At 45.9% G+C, this 27,231-nt stretch overlaps 1 protein-coding gene across 1 annotated transcript; it reads right to left on the bottom strand.

The window, feature by feature from the left end:
- Positions 1 to 27,231, bottom strand: LOC126543408 (uncharacterized). Its single transcript, XM_055061897.2, has 8 exons — positions 26,761 to 27,231; positions 24,562 to 24,624; positions 20,867 to 20,953; positions 18,738 to 18,802; positions 17,134 to 17,169; positions 12,172 to 12,216; positions 6,458 to 6,514; positions 1 to 194 (listed from the first exon to the last, which is right to left on the bottom strand). Exons 1-8 carry the CDS (start codon positions 26,798 to 26,800, stop codon positions 147 to 149), a joined length of 441 nt encoding a protein of 146 aa, XP_054917872.2. The 5' UTR covers positions 26,801 to 27,231; the 3' UTR covers positions 1 to 146.

Below are 27,231 nucleotides of genomic sequence, written 5' to 3'. Positions count from 1 at the left end.
TTTCTTTTTTTTTTTTTTTGCACGCTACCGGTGTAGTCGCGCGCCAGGAACGGCGCTGGCCTCTGCCCCTGTATCCACGAGACTATATTATAGAACACTTGCTCGAATCGCTGGAGGAAAATGTACATATTTTATTGCCGGTTTAGCTACGAACTGTTGTTTGTCCCTTTTTTGTGAACAATCCACAAGCAGTCCTGAAAGAAACAAAGGAAGAAAGAGAAAAAGAAGAGGATAGCTTCAAACTTCCGTATATTACAGTAGTGTCTCCAATTAAAGCTGAAAATAAACAAACCGTGCAATGTCGCCCAAGTCATATATTTAGCGCTTCCTGTATAATTATAAAACATCATTATGGCATTTCAAAAATTAAGCTGTGTTAAAATATAACATCGAGGTCGAGCGTAAGGTGAATGGCAGTGACGTTGGTGCCCGAAATTTGATGCCCCCCCCCCCCCCCCTGAACAAAAAGAGCTGGCAACTATTTTTGATACTGATATGATTTCACTGGCCGGATTGCATGGGCTTCAGAACGAGTGAAAACGGGCAATTTCGAAGTTGGGGTTAATGATGAAACATAAAACATTGCATTTGTAACATGCACAAGTTGTTGGTTTCTGAGGTTTCCGCTAACAGTGGACCTTGACGGTCTTAAATATAATCCCACGCTCTGCAGTGACCGGTGAGAGGAAGGGTACCTGTGGCAGGGTCATCAAGACGTGGGTTTTGCCTGATTAATGATAAGTGACGTGCCGGTGAAACCTAGCTCTTTCCCACTTGGTCACCGACACTTCGGATTTTGCGTGAGAACGCAATACAAAAATGGTTGCTATCGGTTCTTTAACCCGCCGCAAGGTTTCCCGGTATGCACACTTGTTACCATTGGGAACGGAAGTGAAGGGGACGTCTCGCGATCGAGGAGAATTATACCGAGCAAATAGAGTGCAAGAAAAAAAGGTGCTGCCACTGGTCACAAGCTCGCCCCAGGCGTTTCCAGTGTGCTGACTTGCCACCCTTGGGAAACAATGTGCCAAAGACGTCTAGCGCTTCCAAGAAAATTGATGCCGCACGCAAAGAATGCAGGACAATGGGGCTGCTAAAATTAATCTCAGGCTAGCCTCAAGCGTTCTCGGCATGCTGACTTGCCATCATTTGGAACTGAAGTGCCTGGCGCATCTCACGATTAATGGCAATTATCCTGCGCTAATTGAGTGCAGGGCAAAATAACTATTAAAGATGATCGCATGCTCACCGCAAGGGTTTCCGGTATGCTGACTTGGCATCATTTGGAACTGAAGTGCCTGGCGCTTCTCACGATTAATGACAATTATCCTGCTCTAATTGAGTGCAGGGCAAAATAACTATTAAAGATGATCGCATGCTCGCCGCAAGCGTTTCCGGTATGCTGACCTGCCACTTATGTGAACGGAAGTTCTGGGCACGTCTCACGGTTGAGGAACATTATTCCGTGCGAATGAAGTACACGACAAAAAAGATGTTGCCACCAGTCGCAGGCTCGCCGCAGGCGTTTTCACTATGCTGGCTTGCCACACTTGGGAAGGAAGATGCCGGGGGCGTCTAGTAATTGAGGACAATTATGCTCCACGAAAACAGTGCAGGACAGCGGAAGTGTTAAAATTGATCGCAGGCTCGCTACAAGCGTTCTCGGAATGCTGAGCCGTCACCATTTGGAACGGAAATGCCATGGACGTCTCGCGGTTGAGGACAATTATGGCGCGCAAATTAAATGCATGACAAAGAGCGTTGTCACTGGTCGCAGGCTCGCCACAAATTTCTCAGACTGGCGTGCAAATCGTAATCCAAGAAAAAAAAGACAAGACACGATAAAAGAAGTCCAGTCTGTGAGCTCTCACCCGACTCCTCGGCCCCTGGCACCCTCTTGGAGGATCGACAAGAAGACAACACAAAGAGAAATTTTATAATAGTTAGTGAGACTGGGCAACGCAGTCGAGCCTGCACGTGACGTGGAAGGTTGTGTTACACTGTCAATATGCACGCGCTGAGTGTTTGAAGCAATAAAGACACTGCTCTTAACGGTGAATTGGTAGCACAGAACTATGCCGAGCGTGGCGCAAGGACCTAATTCGAAAATATACATCTTGCTTAAACCCAAAATAAAATGTGGCAATCACGAAACTCAAACCCCCAATAAACAGCCCTATCTAATGCACTATGTGTCATAATTTTACAAAGAGTACCTCATTGCGAAAAGTGTAGACAAAAGTGGACCAAAACCTGATTCCTGTTATGGTTTGCCATGATCTTTTCCAAAATTCCTAGAGTCTGTTGACATTTAACTAATATTCCTGTAACATACATATCTGAGCCAATCCAGTAAAGTAACGACAATAAACAAATGACTGGCAGTTTTTCCATGAAAAAAAAAGGTCAGTTTGGTAAATTTTTGTCAGAATTCGGGAAATCCGAGGGACATCTTATGACCTAAGTTTCCAATAAGCACCTTTACATATGGAAGAGCTTGTAGGTTCAGTAGGCGAGTTTTCTAAGCGTTAGGCGCTAAAATAATTTTTATGTTAATTTGCAGGACCTTGTTCCGCTTACTGGAGCAAAATTTGAAACCACGTGTCATGACAAGAAAGCTTTTTTTTTCAGCGAAAGTATTTTCGGGAATCCCTCTGAGCAAAGTATTAAATAGCTAGGATTTTTTTCTTTATTTTTTGGCAGAATCTGAGATGGTCGATTGACACGTCTGGGACACTTGGCGTGCAATGACCCTTTCTTCAATTGTGCCGCCTCGTGAGACAAATTCCGGCAAATATGTTCTCCCGCGACTTCGGAGGCGAACTGAACCGCACGCTTTTGTGGCACTCAAAAAACGCTTCACCAACTTGGCATGCAATGTTCCAGAAAACTTGAACAGCTGAAGTCGTCATGATTGTACTAGAGTCTAGAATGTCAGCTGAATACTCCTAATATTCACATCAAGCACCTTACACCTCAAGGTAAAGTTAAAACACGTACGTTCCCTACGTTTATGAACCAACGGTTCTGTCGATAAAGAGAAGGGACCCCGATTCTCATAGTTTCATTGGCTGTCAAACTTGACCGCATAGTCTCCTCTACGGTGTGCGAAAGTTTCGCCGTTCGAGTAACCTTGTGCTAGTCCTACCAGGAGCAAGCAGCCTGTTGTCTAATTAGAGAGCAAGGATGCGGTGCATTTTTTATAAGGTCGGTTGCCCTTAAAGAAGTGTGTTCAGCGTACATTACGCACAGTTAAATAATTACGGACCATTTGTTTTATCATCGTTTTAGAGTGACTAGCCTCACACATTGACGTAACAGGCAACGAGGTTGCTGATAGTCTTCCGCGCGCAGCGTTGGATTTCTGACCAACGACGACGCTTCTCAGGACGCAACAAAATTGATGAATCAGGCTGTCTTAAGTCACTTTTGTTCGGTGTGGCCTCCACCGTACCAAATATGCGCAACCAAAGAACTTTACAGAACGGGAGCCGCTCTCTTTCAACGCATCACCACAGGGTCAGCGCAACAGGGTTACATGGACACATGTTAAAGCGTTACTGAATTTGATACAATATCTAAAGTGCTAAATAATGTCTGGAGCCTAGTACAATGCGCTACCCGCAAGTGCAAGGTTGTGTCAGCGAGAGCATTTGGTACATAGGAGGGAGGTGTTTCGCCTCCTCAAATTCCTCCGCAGCAGCAATGTAATTTGTGCCCCGTGCGGGTGGGCTATCAGGGCGAAGATGGATGAATGGCAGGCACCGTGTAGCATCCCAGTGAGACTCCGTCCTTTCCTTTAGACTTCCCTCTATCTTGTGACGGACATCTGGCTCCGCCGCAATTGATAAATGACACGCGGGCGGAGCAACTGCTGGTAGCTTGTGCGCGGTTCAGTTGTTCCCTCAAAACGTGGCACGGTCCGCCTGCAGCTAGCGGCGCTCATATTCCTCCTCTTCTTTGTAAGCAAACGTCCCAGGTCGCTCACGATGCTTCTGGGAACCGCTGAACCAAAGGCCATTTTTACGCAGCAACGAGCCTACAAATTTACTTGAAAACCGAACAGTCCTTTCCTTCAACTTCTTTGAAATCACTGCTACTTTTTTTTGCTTATTGTGACGCGCCGGCAAATGCATTAGCAGCTGGCCAGATTCCTTTCTTTAAACTTCATGACTCAGCAGTGTCTACAGCGTCAACGGCGGGACAAAAATGGAAGAAATGTAACGGTTGGAAAGGCAGAGCGCGATATGTTTAGCCATACTGTGGCCTCCAATATCGAACGGCGTAAGGAACCGATCCCGGGGGCAATGTAGTGCCGAATATCAACACGATGATGAGCGAAGCAGCGGCAGAGCTTCGAGTGCAGTGAGAACGATAAAAAATAGGGGAGGGTAGCGAAAACGTGATTCCATCAACACGGAGTGCAAGCGAGGGCAATCAGTTTCTAAGGTATCGTGTGATGATAGCAATAAAAAAGTCACAGGCCTGCACAGCCCACGCAGCACAGTCACAGCGCAAGCTGGAGGAGCGCCTCCATGGGAGCTCCATTTTCGGGCTCACGCACTAGGTCTTCGCGGCGAAGTGTCTTTGCGTCATTTTCACGAGAACGATCTGAACTGTCCGCCCGCCGTCGACGGCGAACTTCGGCTTGCCGTTGTTGCGTTGCCCAGGGTAGCGTAGCGTACTGCTGCCGAGTTGTAGCGACGCCTGCCTATCGAAGCTCGACCGACGTTACTAATAGGGTAGCATGGCGTTGTTGGCGGGCTGCAGGCATTCAGTAGACCATGGCGACCGGGCAAGGACGAGACGATTTCTAGTGCGAAACTTGCACGGTTTATTCAAAGGTTGGTGAAAGATGAAGAGAAGAGAATGAAGTGATCTAAAAAAGTACATTTGGGAGCCCCTTAAATAGGCTCTCTACACACGTGGGAGGGATCTTGCTTCCGTCGACGTCACGTGACCGGCACAGAGACTGATTCGCGGAAAGAGGGCCCCTCCTCATCCGGCTATACCGAGCCTCTGGTTATACCGAGCCTGCTGCAAGGAGGAGGGCGTCCCGCCTCCGGTTATACCAAGCCTCAGGTCCGGGAATTGCAGACGCTTGTCCTTCTCTTTTGGGCGTTGCTGGTTCACGGAAGTTCCCCTGTAGAGCTTGACAGTTAGAGGAAAGGGTCCCTCTATCGCACACACACACAAAAGAGGCCTGCAAACACTGCGGGGCTACCGCCAGACCGGCAGACACTCGAGATGACCATGGCGAATTAGGAAGTCACGCTTCATTTCGGCGAGCCATGGTGGGTGAAAGTCCTTTCTGCACGAGGTGCCAACCGTAACAGAAGTCACGCTTCATTTTGACGAGGCATGATGGGTGAAAGTTCTTTCTGCACGAGGTGCTAGAGCCAGCCGTAACACCCTGCTCCCTGCACAGCGGCCTGCCGAGCCCGATGTTGCCTTGCTGCAGCCGCGCTCGTGGCTGTACGATTCGCTTCCTCAGCAGCGGTTCGGACGTCGCGAGGAGGCGCCACAACGTGTACCGAAGAGTAAACAAAGGAATACACACTACGTGGCGCACATGCCACATCCATTGAACCGTGGCACGGTACGTTGTTGTTGGCAAAGATGATGATAATGATGGTTTATTGTCGTCCCCTTGGAAACGGGGTGGTGACACATAGCCACCTAGCCTGCTCGAGTTCACCAGGTCCTGCTGCGTGTAGCATGCAACTCCTATACGCAACCGCTACATGTCGGGACACCTGATTGAATATAACGGAACTGCAATTAAAAGTTTGTACGCATAGACCCTACGCGGTGCGCATGTCCTATCGCGTGTCAAATGGCACGATACGATGCTAATGACGACGAGGATGATTTAATGGCACTTCGTTTGAAACGGGACGGTGACAAGTAGTCACCTAGCCTGCTTGAATTAATCATGCATGTATGTCACACATGTTTTTCATTACAGCAGTATTTGCACATCTCCTTAACCTTTTTTTTTTCTTCCTCAAGACTTCTCTATCTGCCTTGTACAGTACTATGGAACTGCTAGATGGCGTGCCAACTGGTGCAATGATATGAAACTGCAATGCAATGGGTGCACGCTTAGACGCTACGCGGCTCTGCGCATTGGCTCCGCACAGAGGGCCCGGGTTCGATCCAGACAGGAACTGAGTACTTTTTGCTCATTCCCGGCGATAGCTGCTACGGACACCGGACACTGGACACCGGCGGCGGCGGACACCGTCGCCAATCGAAACGGCATTTGTAATGAGCCCATAGCAGGCTTACTCTATAAAAAGGACACATTTTACCGTTTTAAAGTGTCCGGAAGCTCATTTATGTAAATAGCAAAATAAACTAAAGGCGTTCAGCCTATCCACAATTATGACTTAAATTTAGGGGCAGTATATGCGGCACTGGTTACCCGAGGATGAAGAAATACAGCTGTGCTCACCATGAGTCCCCTGAGCTTCGTGATCAAAACCCACATGGATATCTTCCCTCTTTTCAACTGAAATGAAACGAACACAATGGCGCTTGAATAAATAGATGCACACTGAGTGAAATATCCACGTTACGCTAAGGTACGGGTGCTTTGCACTCGTCTTTGCGTTACAGAGAGTGTGGGTGCCGACTGAGAGGGGAAAAAACTGATTTTTTGTTCCGGCATAAGGATCAAGTCACAAGGGAGCTTATGGAAGTCTTTAATATTGATTGGAAAGACAAAAGGTGCGTTAGTAAGCCGTCTGTCGCTCTTAGTAATTAATAAAGAGTTGAGATATTTGCAAGAAGGTGCATCACGGTGGATTTTTGTTAAGTTTGATAGGAAAGTCTTCTATTGGCTTTACTTGTTTTTGGTTTTCGTTATGACACACTGGTTTATTCCACGTGATGACGCACTGCTGTATTCCACGGGTGGTTCGACACGTCACCAACATGGCTCTTGCTGCGCATTTACAATCGCTTAGTTGTTGACCTGTCGGGCCGTGTTTATAAATGTGACATTCCTCGAAATAAACTTCAGTCGAGTCAGCGCCAGTGTCCTTGTCTGTTTAGCGCTGTTACTTTTTGAAACATGAAGCTCACTATATTCCCTCTCTGTGGTCGGCCATTTTCCAAGTTCTTTCTCGACTCTTGTGACTGTATTTATTTGTCTCACGTTCAAATACGGGTTGCCATACTTCGTGCCTTGCTCTCTTTACCCAACTGCGTGACCCATTTTCAAAATGATGCGTTTATGGCCACTCCCTATGCCGCTATAACCTCCCACATCAAAGACCAATTCTCTTAACTTATGGTAATTCCTACTGTCATCAGACAGTGACCAGTGGTCGATTGCCTATTTCCGATTTCGCGTGTGATCTGGCCATCATATTTAATCCCCGTCTTGAATAAGGGGGTTACGTCGCTCGCAGAGATCTAGCATTAACTACCCGTTGCTGCCGGTATAACAGTCTAGGTCCTGTATGTGGGCATTCATGTCACCTAACAGGATAATTTCGGCATTTTTGCCAAAACACTTAATATCAGCATTTAGGTATTCCAATATCTCATCATTTTTCTTTTTCCATTTTTATTCCGTCTACAAATACGTTACGCCCAGCAATGTTTTCTTTCCACTAGTTGTGCCTGATACTGAAAGATGCTGTTGACACTTTAAAATTACTCTTTCCAATTTGCCCCCCTAATGTATGAGAATTCCAACTCCTCCTCCCTTTCTTTCCGATTTAGTTTTGCTGCACCCTTCCCGAACATAATTCTCAATCACTGGTGGCTCTATTAAGTCACTCAGCTACGTTCCGGGAACCACATACGCACCTATTTGTCCCCTATTTTATTTAAGTGCTCCTCAATCTTTTACCATTTTGCCTTTTTTCTGCCACCGTGCATGTTTATGTAGCCTATTGCACAGCAAGGTCCCTTCTTTCTCTTTTTCCTCCTTTTTCTGTCCTTGATGGTGATGCTAGTCTGAGATTCCCAAGGGGACCTTCTCATTACTACCTACCCTTGACTCCTGAGCGCCGTGGACACCCTCCCCCCCCCCTACCTCCCCACAAAAAGAAAAGCAGTTGCGCGGCCAGCAAGTCGTCCGCCCATCTCTCGTCCAAGCCAGCGATTGAAGTTGATTCCGTCACGTTGAAAACCGCTGTACCTCCTCATTCCCTGTTTACTTCCACAACCTCGAAACCTTTCTCTCGGCTCACTTTCCATATAGCTTCATTGACACCCGCAATCACTTTTTGTACATTAGTGTAACGTAAAGGTACCTCCGGCACCGTGCTCACCGCAATTTGAACCCGAGTGCACAACCCGCTGAAGTCATCTACACCCTTTGCCAAACGTTGGACAAGTCCTGATCCTTTTGCGCTTACCACATCATTTTTTCCCCAGCTATGCGAACACCTCCACTGTCACTACATGCCCAGCTCTGGCTCCGTTATGACTGTCACAGAAACCTTCACAACTACGGAGCTTCCTAGACTGATCTAAAGTGGAACAAATTCAATCTATTAGTTCTTTTTGCCTGAGTAGATTATTGCAGGGATTCTACGCCGTTGAGAGTCGTAAAATGTATTAATGTATAAAATAATCCCTAGCGCAATTCTGGGATGCCTGCAGTGCCACAGCGCGAGAGCACGCGAGAGTGTACCAGAAATAAGTTTACCAGGTTGACACGGTAGCTTCCCTGGGGCGTCGCGTCTGTTGAATTGCAACGGGTTTCGGTAGGCGTAAATAGCAGCCCAAGTCATACACAGGTACCCAGCTTCGCATTCGAGCGTTCAACGTCTCCCGGCGAGGCTGGTAGGTAGCAATCGCGAGTATCGCTAACGGGTCGGACAATTTAGCCCAGGTTGGCCACGAGCATCTCGAGAGCTGTGGTCAAGGGCGAGAACTATGCACAAAAAGTAACAAAAAAAGGAGCCAGGTTGGAAGAGGAGGACACGGCTCAGTGCAGCCCAGGCAGTGCGTGTCTTGGGAAGAGGAGAGGTAGAGGTTGAGACCAGCCACAAGAGGCCGGGCGGGTCCCATTGTCCGATTTGGCAGAGCAACTCACGTAGCCTGCACACGTGTAGAACACTGCAGTGCACCCATCATGCTTGCACGGGATGGGCTAATGCCCTCCAAACGAGTGCAACGCTGGAGCATCGGTGGCAACATCGAAATGACAGCGCAGCGCAAGCTTCGGTGGTAATAGCAGCAGTCCACAGACGTGGTTTGTGGTGTAGACGTCCGCTCTTGCACGGGCGGTTACGGCGAGTTCCTGCCCACTCGTTAAAGTGTTTATTCCGACTGCTAAATATGCGAACGCTCTTTTTTTTTACCATAATAATGAGGGAACAAAAAGCTTTTCGTCCGTAAGCTTTTTCTCCATCATCACGGTTAGCTCGAACCCCGTGACAAGGACTCCTGAAGGACAGCAACCCGATGCTTCAGCAGGCTGTGCCACAAATTCACTAGGTATGTGCCACTTTTCAATGAACGCCTTTCACGCCAACGCTTTAGCGAGCAGCGCCATGAATGCACCCAATCTCGCAGCTGCAGTTACCCGTGTCGACGTCACATACTCAATGACCCAAGTTTGTACAATGGTTGGTTTCTAATCTCGTTCCCTCAGCACAGCAGTCCGATTTCCCCGCCTACCCGTAACCGAGGCAGGCGGGGAAATGTTTAGATACAAACATCGATACATAACAACATACCTCACTAACCCTGAAAAGTGCATTCTTAGGGTACTAAGAATGCTGCCGCATTAAAAGGTCTTACTTAAGGTAATGCGAGGCACGCCGAAGGTGTTATGGTCGAAAGGAGTTATGGCACACGGAAAAACAATAAATGGGTGAACGTGACTGGACTGACCATCCTTCGGAGTACGGGAGAAACAAAGCACAATCTGCTATGAAAAGTGCCTGAGAAATAGTAAAGAAAACATAATGGCGACTAAGATTTTCAGGTACGAATACAGAAAAAGCATCGAGTCACAGTGGATAAAAAAGTCGTAGTTTCGCTCGAAAGCCAAAGCAATGATAGCGATACCAAAGTATTAAGCAACTGCACAAGGGGAGATCCATAGTTTTAGCGGCCATAAAATTGCGGCGAACAAATAAACAAGCATGGTGTAACGCACGCTCAAGCAAACAGGAACTGATCTCACTCGGTGACCGCGAGCACTCTGTTACAAGGCTGACGTGATGCAGAGAGCAAGCAGAAGGAAGCGAACACCGTGCTGCCTCTCACTTCAACGCGTCTCCGAAACTTGAGAGTACGCGACCTCCAACACTAGGTGCGCGGGAAGATAGCACCCATGTAGTGACGTGCCATCTCAGCTCACCCAGTCTTTGCAGCACCAAGATATAATATGTGGGCCAAGCAGCCACGGCCAGACTAAAGGATAAGACTCGGAGGCACACTCACCTGCACCTCCCCCCCCCCTTTCTTGCGCGTGCTTCATCACATTTCTGCGCGCTGAACATTTCGTCTTTCCACAAGCTTCATGACAGGGAAAGCCGGGCATATACAAAACGTGGAGAGGCAAAAAGGACGAGAAGCACAACACGTGTCTTGTGTGTGGGTTTTGTACGCACTCCTTTACGTACAATGAATGCCTGCCTGCCAATGCGGCCATCGCGGCCGGGATTTCATCCCGTGACCTCGTGCTTAGCAGCGCAACACCATAGCCAGTAAGCCACAGCAGAGGGTTACTTTATAGAGAGAGAGAGAGAGAGAGAGAGAAACAAAATATGCGAGAAATTACTGGAGAAATTCAATCCAAAGTAAACGGAAATCGCACCCATTCAGGATGGCTAAGGGAAACATTAAAAAGGAACACCGTTTTTTTTTTTTTTTTTTTATCTCCAGGCAATTCCAGGTGGAGCACTTTATTTACTGAGGCTATAGGGTTGGGCAGTTGAAGACTAAATGCTACAGGTAGAAGGTTGACAGTACGAGTCATATGTCCCGCTGCTGTGTGCAGGCCTGTGAAGCGGTGAAACGCAACTTAAAGGGCCACTAATACGAAACACTGAATCAGTTTACGTTGATAGACTATTCTTGAAGAATTCAACTTTCGTTGATTTCACGGTAATGCATTGATGATTACAAGATAAAATGACGGTCATAGTGTAAATTCTAAATTTCGCACCGTAACCAAAGGTGGGTACGCCAGCGTGACGTCACTGAACGCAAAGTAATATATTTTTTTTTTTTTTCAAATTTCGGCTGTTGTAGTTCAGCAAACGTTCTTGAAACATTTTAAGTTCTGTCTTTCGCTCTTTCAGAATACAATAGTACCAATACTCCGTACAGTATTTCACTACAAATGCTCCGTTTTTGCCAATGAAACTAGTACTAAACCCGAGCAGATGGCGTCATAATCCCTGATATTACAGTGGCCTGGTGCGGGAATTTCAATGTGGCGTCGACACCTGTCTGTCATTGCTGTGTGTGCGCGTGTGCGTGTGTGTGGGGGAGGTGGTGTCTCTGTGTGTGAGATAGAGCGAGTCTCGCGGTAGGAGTCTTTTTTTGCGTATTTTTATTGCAAAAGGGTAGTTTGCTAATACAGCTTAACTAATTGTCTTCTTTTACGTCTCTTTAAGAAAATCTGGTTCCCTTCACCCCGAAATATACAAGGCAAGCATTGAGATCACGGGAACAAGCCTATTTTGGGGCCATGAAGTGGAGATAAATGTGTAAATAGTAGGCATAACCAAGATTAGGCTGGTCGAATGGAGAAAAGTGACTGAACAGACATACCAGTGCACTTTCACATAAATTTCATTTTATGCAAGTGCGACAAAAGTCAACGCCGCTACACAAACTCAGGAATCGCGTATCTTGGCAAATTCGGAATTCACACGATTGCACAACCAGATCGCGTAGATGGCTATTTTCAAACAATTCACAAATTTAGTTAGGGAAGCGGCGAAAACATAAAAGACCAGTGGTGGGACAGAACGAGTAGACTCACTTGTGCCTTGTCGTAAAGCTACAAAATTGCGTAAAACAAATTATCACTCATGATGTTCTTTGTGATGGGCACCGCAAGCTTGCTCTGTTCTCGAACCAATACTTTAAACCACGCAGGCCACCACTTCTGCCTTTCTTTCGCGTCTTTATTTTTCAATTTTCGCACGGTAACGTGGATTTGCTTTAGCTCGTTTCATGGCTTACCAGTTCGAAGATTTTCTTTTTCTCTTCCATTTCGTTGACGTGGTTCTGAAAGAAAGCCACGGAACGAGTAATTTGCCTTATTCTAATTTCACTTGCTCATACGCTATCAAAACCACTACAGATATAAGCCGCTGTAAAATAAACAAATTACACAAACAAACCGGTCCTATTTCTTTTTTAATAATTCGATTCTGGAGGCTTCTCGCGAGAGCTTTCGATTTTATCCCGTATATCATATATCTTGCGTTTCATTCTTCATGCTCGCGCGCTAACATTGAGTAAGTAAGCAAAGTGCAAATAACGCCATTTCATTTGTATTGATCAACTCAGCAGACAATTTCACAAAGGTGTGGAGGTGGCGGCGATATCGGCAAGTCTGTCAGTAAAGTTCAGTAAAGACTTTAATTAGATATTTATTTATTTATTTATTTATTTATTTATTTATTTATTTATTTATTCAAAGAGTTTGTCACGGATGGAGTCCGAAATATAAAAAACGACAGTTACATTAGTTTGTAAACGAAGGGGCACCTACTCTGTCACTTTTACCACAACGAAGCCCACCAACGCATTTCTTCATTTCACTCTGTGGTCGCAAAAAATTATGATTGTAATTATTACAGCATGTGGCTTCGCTCGCCATGCCACCCCCGACTAAGCAAGTGAAGTCATCCGAGATTGGGCACCGTGCAAGATTTCGGAGCCTACGCACAGTATATGGACGGCTACCTGCTCGCACTAGCAACTTGATACGAAACGATTCACACAGTGCTTTCAGATCCTGCCGATAATTATGGCTAACCTCACAATGATAATCAGGACGCGGGAGTCTAAAGCACATGAGACAATTGAGAAACGCTTCATGGTACCCATCCACGAGTTCTGTAGGTTATCTCGAACTGGTGTACATAAAAGAAAAGTCGCAGTTTCGCCCGAAATGCGAAGCATCGATTGCGATAGCAAATTAGTAGACAGCTATGCAAAGTAAGGATAGTAGTTTTATCGGCCGTACGAACTGGTAAGCATTCGCTTACTAACTACATTAACAGGCATGGTGTTGCGCGCGCAGGAAAACTTAAGCACATCTCACTCGATGAGCGCGGACACTGTCAAAACGCTGGCGCGAGGAAGAGCGGCAGCAGCAGCGAGCGAACTGACCTTCGTGCTGCCTGTCGCTTCAACGCGAACTAAGCGGCGAGAACACAGCGCACACGAAGATATGAGCCCCCGCCTCACCTCGACTCCGTACTAATCACAGATCGCTTTCGGGGTAGGGCCCGCGCGGTCGCAAGAGGTCGCCCCGTACGCTGCAGTAGACTGTACTAGAATACGCCTCAGTGGGACGAGCGGCTGGGGCGGCGCATGCTTTGCGGTGAGGCGCGCGACGACGACGAAAACTACTCTGGCGACGCTGCGATCGAACTGGACTGGGTCGCATCAAGGTCTCGCCGTTGGAAACTTATGGCGATATTTCTCAGAAGGGTCATTCGTACTACTTCGCGCGCTAGTACATGCGTTCAGACCGCTCAAACGGTGTTTACAATTGCATATGACGTATTTACGCCTCAGGAACAGATGCCTTTCTTTCCCTTCTTTATTTCACCTTTCTTTTTTTCATGCCGCTCGGGGACCGCGCGTGCATTGCGTACGCAGTGTCTGCTTTCATTGTACTATGTTATTGTACTGTTCCCTTCGGAGAACAAATATTTTTCTTGTTCTTCAAGCAGCATGTATATCTCGTGTCTATTTAGGAGCATATAGTTTTCCATCAGTATAGGTCTTGCGAAATGCAGACGCAAGAACATATGCAAAATTCCTGCTTGGCGCTTCAAACAAATAAAGCCGGTACATCCCACGCCCTGTGGGAATCGATGTTATACGAAGCAGTGTGCGGGGATTATACCAAGTTAACGAAATGACCATGAAAGCACCAAGACGTAGGCGGCTGTTTCAAGAGCTAAATGACACGCATATCACGACAATCAAGTCATGATCTATCGTTTATGTTCGTGATACGCTCTTGTCGTAACACACCAATTTTGATACATATCAAATTAACGAAACGACAATGAGAGCACCAAGACGTAGGCGGCTGTTTCAAGACGCACATGACATGGATATTATGAGAATCATGTCGTGACCTATCCTTTATGTTTGTCATACGCTCTTGTCCTACCATGCCAATTTTGGTACATACCAAGTTAACGAAACGAACATGAGAGCACCAAGACGTACGCGGCTGTTCTATGACCTAGATGGCCCGCGTGTGATCACATTCATGTCATGGCCTATCATTTATGTTAGTCATGCACTCTTGTCATAGTATGCCACTTTTGGTGCATACCAACTTAACGAAACGACCGTGAGAGCACCAAGACGTAGGGGGTTAGACAGGTGCTGTCAAAGTGACAAATGTTCGCGAAGAAATTCTTCCCAATTAATAAAGGTATCTGCCCCGTCCGGCGCCCTGCGGAAGTATTCTTACAAAAAAAGAAAAAAAAAATGCACTGCAACATTTTATTCATGTTTCCGTCTTCCTCGGGCGACAGAATGCGGAGTAATTAGTACGGGTTCTCTTACTGCGGTCGCACCTCGTGTCCCAAAACAGCTTTAAGTAGCCATTATACATGCTAACCTTTCGTCCGAAAGCCGTGTGAATTTTTTCGAGTCCATGCTTAATAATAACAACAAAAGCAGCACGGTAGCCTAATTAGTGGTACATACGGGATATGGCGTTACGATGCTAAACTTGAGGCCACAGGTTCACACCTGGTGGCGGAATTCGATGGGAACCAAATGGAAAAACACTCCCGTATTTCTGTTTAGACGGATGTTAAAGATTCCCAGGTGGTGAGAACTGAACAAGGTGCCTCCTAACCATATCGTCGTAAAAGGCCAGAATTTGTTCAATAAAGAAAGAGCAGGTAGCTGCGTCTTTCGGCTTTCTTCTAGGGGTGTAAACGAAAGCAATTATTCTCGAGTCTGCGTTCTCAAGAAAACATGTTACGCTTATTTTATATGTCATACCGAAATGTAATGCCGTTCCCAGCTGTATGTCCGCTCAACTAAGCAGGTTCGGTATTAAAAACGGCTGCTTTCAGTTATCCGGTGCACTATCACAAGAACAATAATGACGCAAATAAAGGAACGGCGTGCCTCACATACACGTAGAGATATTTGTAGGTCTGCTCTGTTCGTTGAAGAGTAAGGATGGTACCACATTGGGCGCCCATTTTTAATGGGTTGTATACATGATGATACTGTCCAAAAAATGTTTTGCTTTCCTGAATCAAGTAAGCAGATTGACAGGCTGCCCCAAAACGTATCGTTTATATCGAATGACAGCTACGAACTTGTTCAGCAGAACCAATTTGCACCCGTGTAGTAATTCTGCCAGGAACTGGTGCGCCTCTGCGCAAACGCCAAGGCTCTCGACCAGCACAATCATTCGGAGTAAGAGTCCTCACTTGCATCGGCCCCTCACCTTCAAGACTTCAAAAGTGCTGTTATGCGTTACATTCGAACGGAAACGGCTATTAGATAATTCTTAAGAGTGAATTTTGAAGGCGAATACGATTTGAATAGCAGATAGCATTCGATTAGACTATATGTTTCTACTTGGTTTCTACTTCTCCTGCTGGCAGGTTAAAGGAGATCGCCAGACAAGCCGCAGAGAATACATTGTTAAGGACATCCAGATCTCCCCGATTCAGTCTGAGCGCGTAGGCAATATATTTTCTATAACTTCAGTTGCTCATATTAATGCCCAATAATTGCTTTGATTCATTTTTTCAGAAACTCGATTGTTTCACCTGGGACTGGTGCAGCAAGAAGCACGCTTATTACGGTTGGGAGTTTTCACTTTTTCAATCAGTGCATTTAGAATATTTTATAACTTTTCTCTTAAATATATGTCGTGGATATATATGCCTATGTACCCTTAGATTTAGCTGGAAGTGCATTGGCCATCAGCATCTCTTCGCTCCATGCAGTTAATAAACCTGGTTTATTTCACTATAATATTGTTTTCTTTGATCAATGTTGCTGATCAATATTCCACCAACAAGAAGCGCGCGCAATATGACACGGTATCAATAAAATTTTGTTACGTAGCTGCATGTTGCAGGTAGGCGGCTTCTGCGGCACAAATTACGCGTTACATTTAGAAAACAATGTTAAAACAGCAATTCACCTCGCTAAAGCTACAATTGGTACCGGCCGACAAGAGTCGCTGGCGCACCAAAGCAAGTGAAACCATAAAAAATTTTACTGCACAGACTTTCTGCGAGAAAAACAGGGCATACGCCATCGCCCGCGCAACGAACTCGCGCTCACTAGCAGACGACGCACATGAGAACGACAGCAAAATTGAAGACGTCGTGTTGCATAACCCACGCCTCAAATTTGTATACGTAGCAGAAGGGTGTCAATATAAATTTGCAGTTGAAATAAAGCGCCATTATAAGAGCGCATCAGCGCCCGCCTCGAAATTACGTTGAATATGCCGCGAAGCGCGTCTCCGACCCAATCCAATTCGCTCGCAGCGCCCTCGCACAATTTTTCCACACGCGGCGCCTCTGCGGGAGAGTGCCGTTCGGCCCACTCGACCATTGTCTAGTAGACTCTGCGCAGCAGCCACCGGAGTAAAACGCCCCCCCCCCCCTTTCCCTCCCCTCCGCCCGGTGCCTTGCGCGACGGAAGACGGCACGCTTCCTCCCCGCCTTCCTCCCTTGCGCGCGCGAGATTGAGCCGCCATCGTAAGCTCGCCCTCGCACGCTTTCACTTGCACATACACCATACTTACGGCGCGCGGCAACAATGTTCTCGCCCTTCAACTTTATGCGGAACATCCCGGCGACGGCGACGGCAGAATCGCGCCTGGAGGGTCCATATATTTGCTGTCGCAATAAAATACCATGCAGTACTTTGAACAGAAAAAAAGCAGTCTAAATTTGTCCTCACCTTGTTATTCCTCCATTTTACCACCGTTATCTGCAGCTGCATTTTTGGACAAGAACCAGAACGAGGCTTCAGGAAGCAATATTACATTTCACATGACAATACTGGGCGCTCCATCACGCTGTTTATCATCTATTGTATTCGATATTTGCCGAGGTAAATGGTCGAAATACTAATGGCATGTAAAGTCAGGTAGCTTTTAGGTAGACAAGTAATTACTGTTATAAAACCAGGAAGCTTTATTACAGAGTCTAACTGAAGAGGCTTGCAGCCCAGTACGCCTGAGCTAACTTCATTTCGTTTACGTGGAAAATATAGTTACTTTAAGGTATAAATAAAATGAAAAGAAAAATTAATAATAATAATAATAATAATAATAATAATAATAATAAGGAGACATTAGAAAACGCTTATACTAATACATAGAAGAGCAGGGGGCACAAGAGATGAAACATGAAGAACGAACGTTAGTCACTGCATAAGATCGTCCCTAGCATATTGAGCACATATACGCAGTAATAAAAAAAAAGCGTGCATGAGGTGTCACATGTGTAAGGTGTCGCATGAGGTGTCACGATGCGTAACGCAGACTAAAGAAGGTCGCAGGGAAAAACAGTGCAAAAGGTTTGTTAAGCCCACGCTGCATAGCTCTCAGCTCTTCGCCGCAGAGTAAACAAAGTAGGTCGGAAACCGAAAAAACGAGAATGTGAGAAGGAACATTTGCGATTCTTTACTGAATGCGCCTGTACTTTCTACAAGGGTTCCTTTACACGAGGGCGTTGTTACATCGGCCAAGCAGGCCAATGTATTAATCATTGTCTACGGGAGCCCTCGTGATCGCTCAAGGGTTCAGTTGCCAGTCATTTTTGGATGAACATCGTAAAAAATTTGGTTGTGAAACCCATTCTTGAAATGTGCGCATTCTTAGGGCGCTACGGGTAGCAACGTGCCCGAGAGGTAATTGAAGCATTTCAGATATCCCAAACACGGTGATTTTTGAGTTAGCGTGCCTTCCATTTCTCTGCACAACGCCAAACTACGAGATCTATCGAATGTGTGAAGGCTTGCCCACAATAGTAACTTGAGAGGATTTTGAATTTTTTTATCTCTGCGCCTTCTTCTATATTGCATGAGTGCGTGCGTGCGCGCGTGCGTGTGTGTGTGTGTGTGTGTGTGTGCGTGTGTGTGTGTGTGTGTGTGTGTGTGTGTGTGTGTGCGTGCGTGCGTGCGTGCGTGCGTGCGTGCGTGCGTGTGTGTGTGCGTGTGTGCGTGCGCGCGCGCGTGTGTGTGTGTGTGTGTGTGTGTGTGTGTGTGTGTGTGTGTGTGTGTGTGTGTGTGTGTGTGTTGTGTGTGTGTGTGTGTGTGCGTGTGTGTGTGTGTGTGTGTGTGTGTGTGTGTGTGTGTGTGTGAGTGCGCGTGCGTGCGTGCGCGCGTGTGTGTTTTCGGCCGGAGGAACTGCCTAGTCATGATAATCGTGTTCATAAGTGCGGAGAAATAAACACGAATAATGGTGTCCATTTTAGCCCACTCAAAAAGCACGCGGACTTATAAATTAAAATGTAAATTTCATGCTGCAAGAACATTCCACCGCAGCCTTGAGCAATTACCTGTATGTATTCTTTCCAGGTAAAACTCGATCTCTTGACGCAACGTTCCACAGCCTTAGACTGTTCTAAGAGGAAAAAAATAAAATTATATGCGACGCCATCAAGACCGCTCAGGTATCGGAGTTAAAATCACAATTTCTAATTAATAAATTCACGTCATAATTCTGCCCTGTGCATACAAAAGAACGCATGAGTTCGCGAAAAACAAATCACATTAAAATGACTTAAAACGCAGAACTTTCACGCTTAGAAGGAAGAAAGAACGCCAGCCGCTGCGTTCTTTCGTTCTTCTAAGCGTGACTTGTTCGAGCTTGCAGAATGACGGCGATTTCCAGCGAAGCTTTTTCTCTCAAGCAGCTACAATAGGGATATTCCTTGTCTATAATTCAACTACATGATTTAACATGTTTCCCACATTCGATTCATGACATTAATTCCGCAATTCGTGCAAATTTAAACTCTGTGTCATATTTCGCTGTCTCAAGAAACGGGAACAACACCGGGAAAACTGCATACAATAAACTTTATGATCATATCGGACGTAACGAGCTCCCCCCCCCCCCTACTCATTTGCACGAAATATGCAATCATCGCCATTCTTCGATTTCCGAATGCTCAGGCGAACACTCTATGTGCTTCTTATAGCACCTGAATATAGCGGGGATAATGAATGCTCTTAAACGTTTACTACACATTACTCCTAAGATTTACTCTATTTTCACCAAATGTGAATTAGGTGCCCTTCACCGTTATATCGGGTCACTTGAAAAAAATATGCGGATAAGGCCCGTGCGATGCTTTTAAGCACCTGCTAAAGAAATTATTTTGCCGAGACCGTAATTCGTTCCGACATATTCGACTTTCCATCCGCGTTAGCCACAAGGTCACCTCCCCCCCAATTTCAACCAGATTTGATATTGGCGGCAGTTACAGCTCTCGATGGACTGCGGGCTAAATTGTGCTCCGCTCGTACAGATACTCTTATATAACGCTCTGGAGCACTGCATAAAGAACTTACTCTGAAAATGCCGCAACTAAACCGGGCACTTTGAAATTTTCCGACATGTCACCGATAACGTGTGCTCTATTAAAAGCAAATCTCAACTAGAAGCACCGATCAGTTTGCCGAGGACACCACGGGAACCTACTCGGCGTATCGTATTACGCATAAAGATGGAAAAAATGAGTTCTGAAATCATTTCAAAAGATAATGATCAGGCATGAAATGTCAAACTTTCATCACACAATAAGCACCGCCCATTTCCATCGAACGTGAACTCGCTATTGCTAATAGTTATCCTCGGACAGTGGAAACGTTGTGTGTAACGGCCGTACGGCGCTTTCGAGTACTTTCATAAAGAATATTTTCGCACAGCCTGTAATTAACTAACACTCTTGAAACGTTGCTCGCACATCGCCCGTCAAATTGCCCCAATTCTCTCGATAATCTGGCATGTTTAGTCCTTGCAGGACATTGAGTAAACTTCGTACGTCGTTCTCGTAAGATGCGCTTCTAACGGTGCCACCTCTGGTTCTCCAAGAGCAGCAACTTTGTAAGCGTTACGCTTAACGCCTCTAAGAAGGCGGAAAGCAAGGAGTTTATTATTCGTACTTAGCCCCCAATTAAAGCACGCACTGCAAAATTGGACAGTTCGCTGTCACATCAACCTTTATGCGCCCCAACGCCTTTGAAATATTGGTACGCCACGAGTGACTAGCTCGGTGAGCACCGTCTGCAGCGTGGGAAGTGATCCGTCCTCGGGCGTAGCAGCGCGACGCCAAAGTAACTACGCCACCACAGCGGGTGCTCAAGATACTTCTCGCCTTGCTTTCGGTATCGTATAGCAGTGCACCGTCTTGACGTTTGCAGCCTCCTTACGCTATGCTACGCTCTAACCATGTATGAAATAGATGCTCACGACACGGCGAACGCCTAAGTCCTATGGAAGAACATCGTTCACATTAGCCTGCAACTTTCCTTCGTGTTCCTTCCTCATGAGAATGGGTAACGATTGTTTAGAACAAGAACGTGGAGGGAAGTGGGGGTTCTTGGATTTGAGAAAACGTCGCTTTTACATCTCTAAATACGCAGACGCTGCTCCCCAATCGAGAATTTTTTTTTAGAATACCTGGGTTACAGCAGTTTGAGAGGAGCACTTCTTCTTCCTGCGTGAATACGTGATGCATTAATATATCCCAGTCTCTCTCGAAATTCTCTGAAAAGGCAATACAAGTTATTCGTGTGAATATATTTCTCGCCTCCTAGGCAAATGTATCGCTGTTGCGTCACTGCTGTATCACTAATACGCTTTTTTTTAAGAGACGCCATAGAAAAATACGATCTCAACCAATTTACAAACAAGGAGCTCTGTTTTCTGTCTGTCCACCAAAAAAGGATTGACCGATCGCTTAAAGTTACCCCCTGAAACATTTATTGAAAGCCGCAATTAGTCTTCCATGGTATCCCACTCCTGTCATCACTGCCGGCTCGCTAAATGATGTTAGGACAGGACTAAAGCAGTTCGTGCAACTCCGGTAACGTCGTAAGGCGCGCATATCAAGTAAGATCACTTGTGACGGCTATGCCTACTGCTACCACGGAACGTAATGCGCAAACAAAGCAGGTCCCCAGAAATCCGCAAGGTGGAGAAACTTTCATGCGGATTATCTTTTTTTTTTTTTTTCACAGAACGTAAGCAGCACACATGGTCACGGATTACGTTTTTGTGATCAATGCTACGCACATTACGTCTCCGGAGAACCCCGCAGTATAGCCTAACTTATGAAGGTTTCTGTTCTTGAGAGCTGTCTTGTTATTGCCAAGCGACATGCGCCGACCAGTGCTATGTGCGCTATCACAATTAGCCCGCGCCTTTTCCTAAACCTTACTAGCGTGCGGACTGCATTGTAAATACAGGCCATGGTTCGGGGTTATGCATATGCCCATGCGCGTATGATAAGTATTGTAAGTCCGGTACTTTCTACTGACTCGTAGCCATTTTCGGAAAGCGGTGTGCCGACTGGTTAAGCATTTAGAAGTCAAGTTTGCCATAATGTACGTCATACGTTGTATGCAGAAGTTACGAATCTAATAGCATTGGTTATTGCATAAAACTATAAAAAAGCTCCTCTCTTTCAGGTGGAATCAGGAAGTTACGGGGCCTAAAGTGTTGACTGTATTCGTGTAACCTGCCGCGAAACATTGTTTAAGTTTATGCTGCCAACGTTGCTTCATTTAGACCGACGCGGCCGCAATCTGGTACACCAAGCTTCCTGCAAATAGACTAGCGCTAGATAGAACTGTCATTCTGCAATCAGCCTTCCGCGGTTGGTCAAAAACTTTTCTGGGCCACCCCCACTTCGCCTGTCTGTCATGTGACGTCACAAAAAGCGCGATAGCTCCTCATCTGACATGATGTGTACACACTGATTATGCATAATTCGACCGAACAAAAGAAAACTAATTATTTCTGATTCGATGCCTTTTCGCCATTAACCCTCTGCTACTGGTCAAAAGATTTCAGGCTGCACCCACTCCACCTGTCTGTCACTCGACGTCAGAAAGCCGCGAAAACGCATGGTGTCAAAGCGATGTGTACGCGTAAAGATGCATTAATATGCCAAACAAAACTGGATTTTTTTTTTCTGAATAGCCGGTGACTGCCCCGTTCCGAAAGGAATAGAACATGGCTGCCGCCGATCCCTCAGGCACTGGCTACTCGCACCTGCCGGAGAACATGGGTTTATGTGCGTACAACAAAACCTTCTGCGTCGCCGTATAACGTAATCGAGGCCTTTGGCACGTATACGACATCGCTCTGCCAACTGTTCTTTGCTGAGGACCCGTTTTAGCCGCATTTTTAACTGTCCGTTGCACGCCACCGCGATCTTAAACAGGCCACCGCAAGCTAAGTAAGGGGAAGCGGACCAATCGCTGACGCCAGAACCACCCTCTTCATTCGGTTATATATATTTAGTGCGCTGGCTCGGCCCCATTGAAACCTTCTCTACCTGAGCGTGCTCCTCGCCTCTTGTCAGCCAATTATAAGTAAGAAAAACCGCTCGATGTAGGCAATGTGATTCGTTTTGAAAACAAACAAAAGTGACCTCTTATAAACGAGGAGAGCGTTTGATTGAGCTGTTCAGGCAGCGCAGTGGGTCACCGTCCGATTATTGCGTCGGCGGTTACGTAAATCTGACGTCAGAAGATTGTAATAAAAACATACTGGAATATAGTTTTACGTTATAGGGCCCTCGGAGTGGGTTGATTAATAAAGAAATACACAAAAGGGTATCACAGTTTCGCCATAAAGGCGAAGTAATGAATGCGATAGTAACATGTTAGAATAATACACCAAGTATAAGACTTGCAGCTGTAGTGGCAGTATGAATTGAAGTAAACGTAAGCTAAGTAAAACCGAGCTGTTGTGCTAGGGGTCCTCTGTTTGAATCCTGCCGTCGGACACTCTCAGTTATGTTTATTAACTAAAGCCAACGCCTTTTTTAGCGAGTTTACAACCACGTTTTCGTATCGACTATATTTCAAACCTCTTTCCTGGACCGATCCAGGAAGTAGTGCCCACGGCCGAGCCCCCCAAGAAGAAACATCAGTTTCAGGTTTATATTATTGTTTCGCACTTTGAATATTTCAGTCTGGGAAGATTTAACATAAAAGGCATGCCCTGTCGGTTTTCGGTTCCATGGCATTTGTTTGTGGGCTGCCATTCTAAAAATTCTGAGGAATAATTTTTGTCGAGGATATAAGACCTGGCATGAACAAATTTAGTGGTATAATGGTGTGGCATTATAACCCGCAAATACTGCATGTCATATGGTATGGCGTGGCATATAGCGTGCATGTAGCGTACATATAGCTAAATATATGCGGAAGCTCACGGTGACACCGACGCCAACGGCGAGGGCAAAACTTTGCGTGCAGTTTCTCTGTAATTGCCACTGAAATAAAACAATACCAATTGGCACAAGCAATGACAACATTGGCGGAAACAACAGCAATGAAAATACAAGTATGCGTGACGCCATTGCAATCGTAAAGATCACCTAAAAGACGTACACAGCAGTCTGTCGTAATACAGTTCAAATCAAAAACAATTTCATACAAAGCCGTAAAATATGATAAAGATTACACATTTGCGTCGAAAGAATAACGAACATGTCGAGTAAGGCACTTGCGCTCGTGAAAACGCCGAATCTATACTACTATTCGTCTACTATTGCCCTCTCCGCCAGCTCAAGGAATTTTTAGATTGTGCGCTACTGCGTTGCGAAGCAGTCAGGAGCATTCCATTCCCGAATTGATCTAGGGAAGAAAGAACAACAAAATATGTTGCTGTGACCGGAATATCCTTGTAATATAGAATCGCGTATGTGTGTCGCGTTTCTCTCGTTTGCCTTGTTTCAATGAACCACCCGGGATTTTAATCTTAAAGCTGTTGCGCAGTAGCATAGATAGATACTTTAGTCGTTGAAGTTTAGCTCGATTGCCGATTGAAGTTAAACCTGCTCGGCGCGAAATTCCTGTAGGAGAATCCGTGCGCCGACAACGACTGAAAACGAACCGCGCCGCTTTCCGCTGCCCGTTCTCGAACCTATTGGTAGCGCAATGTGTGAAGGGAGACCTGATTACATTAGCGTATTCCGTCGCTGGACCTACGAGTGTGAAGTGTGTTAAATGCTTGGTTTCACGGGTTGAACGCCGTAACATTCGCTTTGAAAAACGTAACTTATTAAGCTCATGCGCGCCTTCTTGCTGCCCGAAGCTTCCGTGTACTTCCGACGGTCCGCATAAAATATTTGCACTCACTCCACTGCTTAGACTTCTTCAAGTGGGCTCCTGGTCTTTGGCACAGTACAGTTTCAATGCATCCTGAAAAAATTAAATAAGCAGTTTTCAAAACTGTACATATGTAGCGAGCGTGAAAATAATAACACGCTACATCTTGGCGAACTTTATCATCCCAGCTAACGCTATTCAAGATAATTAAAGAAAAATAATCCTAAGAAAACACAGTTAAAGGTGCTGTTATGAGACCTTTGGTGCTCCGTCGTTGAATGTCTGGCGACCAAACACCTTAGGTCTTACATTCGTATCTTCCACTCTCTCTCTCTCTTTCTTTCTTTGCTCCGTGTATTTAAATATTTTGTTTAACAGCTTGGCTAACGCTAGCTGGGCCATCCTATATTCGTATATGCGTATCACTATCGCGTATGTGCCGACAACCACTTGCGTTCACCGTAACGACCCTTATACAAAGAAACAAGTAATTATGCGTCTTCTAGAAGGAACGGGGACCACCATCACCACCACCATCTTACAGAGAGCTTGTTACATCGCAGCCGATATCGGCCCAAGAAAATAAGGAATTTTAAGAGAGAATTGACTAGAGTAGAAAGACAGACAGACAAAGAACTTTAATTACAAGGTCCTGAGAAGCTTTGCCCTAGGGCAGAGCTGCAGGCCGCTCCCACGTGGGGACGGGTAGGCCGAGCCTAACCGCCGCATCGTGGGCTCTCTGGACAGCCCAGGTTTGGCGTGAAAGTAGTAGAAAAGAAAAATAATAACTTCAGGAATAGACACCGAGGGACCGGAAGGAAAGCACAGTCAACAATATTTCTCGTCCTCTGCCTAAATAAAACAAATCGCATTTTAACCATGAAATTTGCTACAAGAAGCAATTAATACTTCGGTCGCATTTTTATACAAAGCAAAAATAAATCAGAAATGCGGTGCGACATAAAGATGTCTATTCATGTTGCTGTCGCCTTTTCTTGCACCACGTTTCTTGTTTAAATGTACCAGCTCGCACAACAGGCGCAATTATTAAGTGTAGAATAGCGTAAAGAAGAGATAGCAGTGGCCGCGCAAAGGAAGCATTCGCATGGAGTCTACGTCTCGACAATAGCTTCGTTGACATGAACTCGACGCAAGCGGATCGAATAAGCTGACCCAGCCCGACATGACCATGTTTAGATGCAATTTCCCAAGAGGGTTAAGAGAGTCCACCCATTCCTTGCAGGCGGGCTGACGTAATTCGCCTCGGAGCTCACTCGGACCCACCCAAAAGCGTTTACATGAAGCCGACAACCGCTTTTGGGCCCGTCAAGTCGACTCGACCCGACTTCACCGGGTTCATATAAACGTAGCTACGCGGACTCGTATAGTCCCCCTGTCGAAATGTTGGCTCCAGGCTGAGGCTGTTCTTACTAACCCACTGCTGATCACTTCAAGTATCCGTGTTCCTGTGAATATTTCGTCTTCTTCGCATCAAGAAGAAGTGCCGCTTTGGTGCCTGACAACGTCGTCATCGCTTTCGTCATTAGAATCTAACACTATAGTGCCGTTAGTCACCGGATCGCACGTTATACTCGTTTTCCAACGTTTACCGATATGTTGCCAATGGTCGACTAATTAAATCGCAGCGAAAGTGAACGAGCAGCGCCGAATATATACATAAATAAATGAGTAAATAAATAAATCTGTCAATCCAGAGCCTCCTCGATAAATGAGTTTATCGATGAGTCTATGGTCAATCAGTCAGTCGGTCGGTCGCTTTGTCGGTCAGTCTGTCAAAAATGATCTTTACTTATACATCTATACTTGGGAAATACGTACATATACTCGGACAAATAGCCTAGGCGACTAGTGTCTCGTTTATTACAGAAACGTGCGTGTATACGTCCACCGCGCAAACGTTTACTCAATGAGTAAGAGGATCGTCTAAATGATCAAGCAATAATTAAGGTAGAGTTGGGACTTTTTAGTGGACGAGTAGAAGCTTTTACATGCAAGGTCATAGTTTCTGGCAACTTTTATTTCCACAGGCGCAGCGTTCCAAGTTAACACGCCAAACGACTATAGTATAACATTCGTTCAAAACATACATTGCTGCGGTTAGAAAGATTTAGGTTACCATCACTTGCTTGCCTAGCGTTTTCACGTTTGGATGTTTAATAATGTGTTGGGAAAGGGGAAATTTGCATGCATACATCCCATGTGGCTTACCGTGCACGACAATCAGGAGGAGAGCTGGCTTCGCAAGCATATCTCAAAGGCCGTGTCTCGGCTTGGTGCCGGCGCATCTGCAAGGACTGAGCGCTCGCGGATTGACATTCCTCTGTCGCGTGAGCGGCGTCTGTCTCCGGCATATTTACGACTGCGACCGTTATTGACTCCTTCAAACCGTTCGAAGTGTGTTGCGAATCACTCACAAAAAAAGGCGTTTCCAGTTTCCTCGGGCTTTTCAGCTGGCTGCGCCCTCGAGGGATTCAGCTTTTGGGATCCTCGCGCGAGACGTGCTGAGAACTCTCGCGGAAAAAAAAAAAAAAAAAAAGAACCTACAGCTGAAAGGAAACTGGAAGGCATAGACTCTGACACATCGTACTCCAACAGATGAATGTATGCATTATTCAATACTATAAAAACGCGACGTCACGGCTGACAGCCAGCCAGTCGCACACAAAACAAAAGCCCTCG

Source organism: Dermacentor andersoni, chromosome 3 (genome assembly GCF_023375885.2).
Source record: "Dermacentor andersoni chromosome 3, qqDerAnde1_hic_scaffold, whole genome shotgun sequence".
NCBI classification, from domain to species: Eukaryota; Metazoa; Arthropoda; class Arachnida; order Ixodida; family Ixodidae; genus Dermacentor; species Dermacentor andersoni.
Note: the sequence above shows the minus strand (reverse complement) of the source record. Positions and strands in the feature narration are given on the sequence as shown.

What these genes read in the sequence shown, in the direction of transcription:
- LOC126543408 (XM_055061897.2), bottom strand. Translation starts at nt 26,800, where the DNA reads ATGCTTGCGAAGCCAGCTCTCCTCCTGATTGTCGTGCACG. An exon ending in CCTGGAAAGAATACATACAG is followed by an intron (nt 17,170 to 18,737) that starts GTAATTGCTCAA and finishes CCAAAAATGCAG; the next exon opens with CTGCAGATAACGGTGGTAAA. An exon ending in AAAAGAAAATCTTCGAACTG is followed by an intron (nt 6,515 to 12,171) that starts GTAAGCCATGAA and finishes GTTTCATTTCAG; the next exon opens with TTGAAAAGAGGGAAGATATC.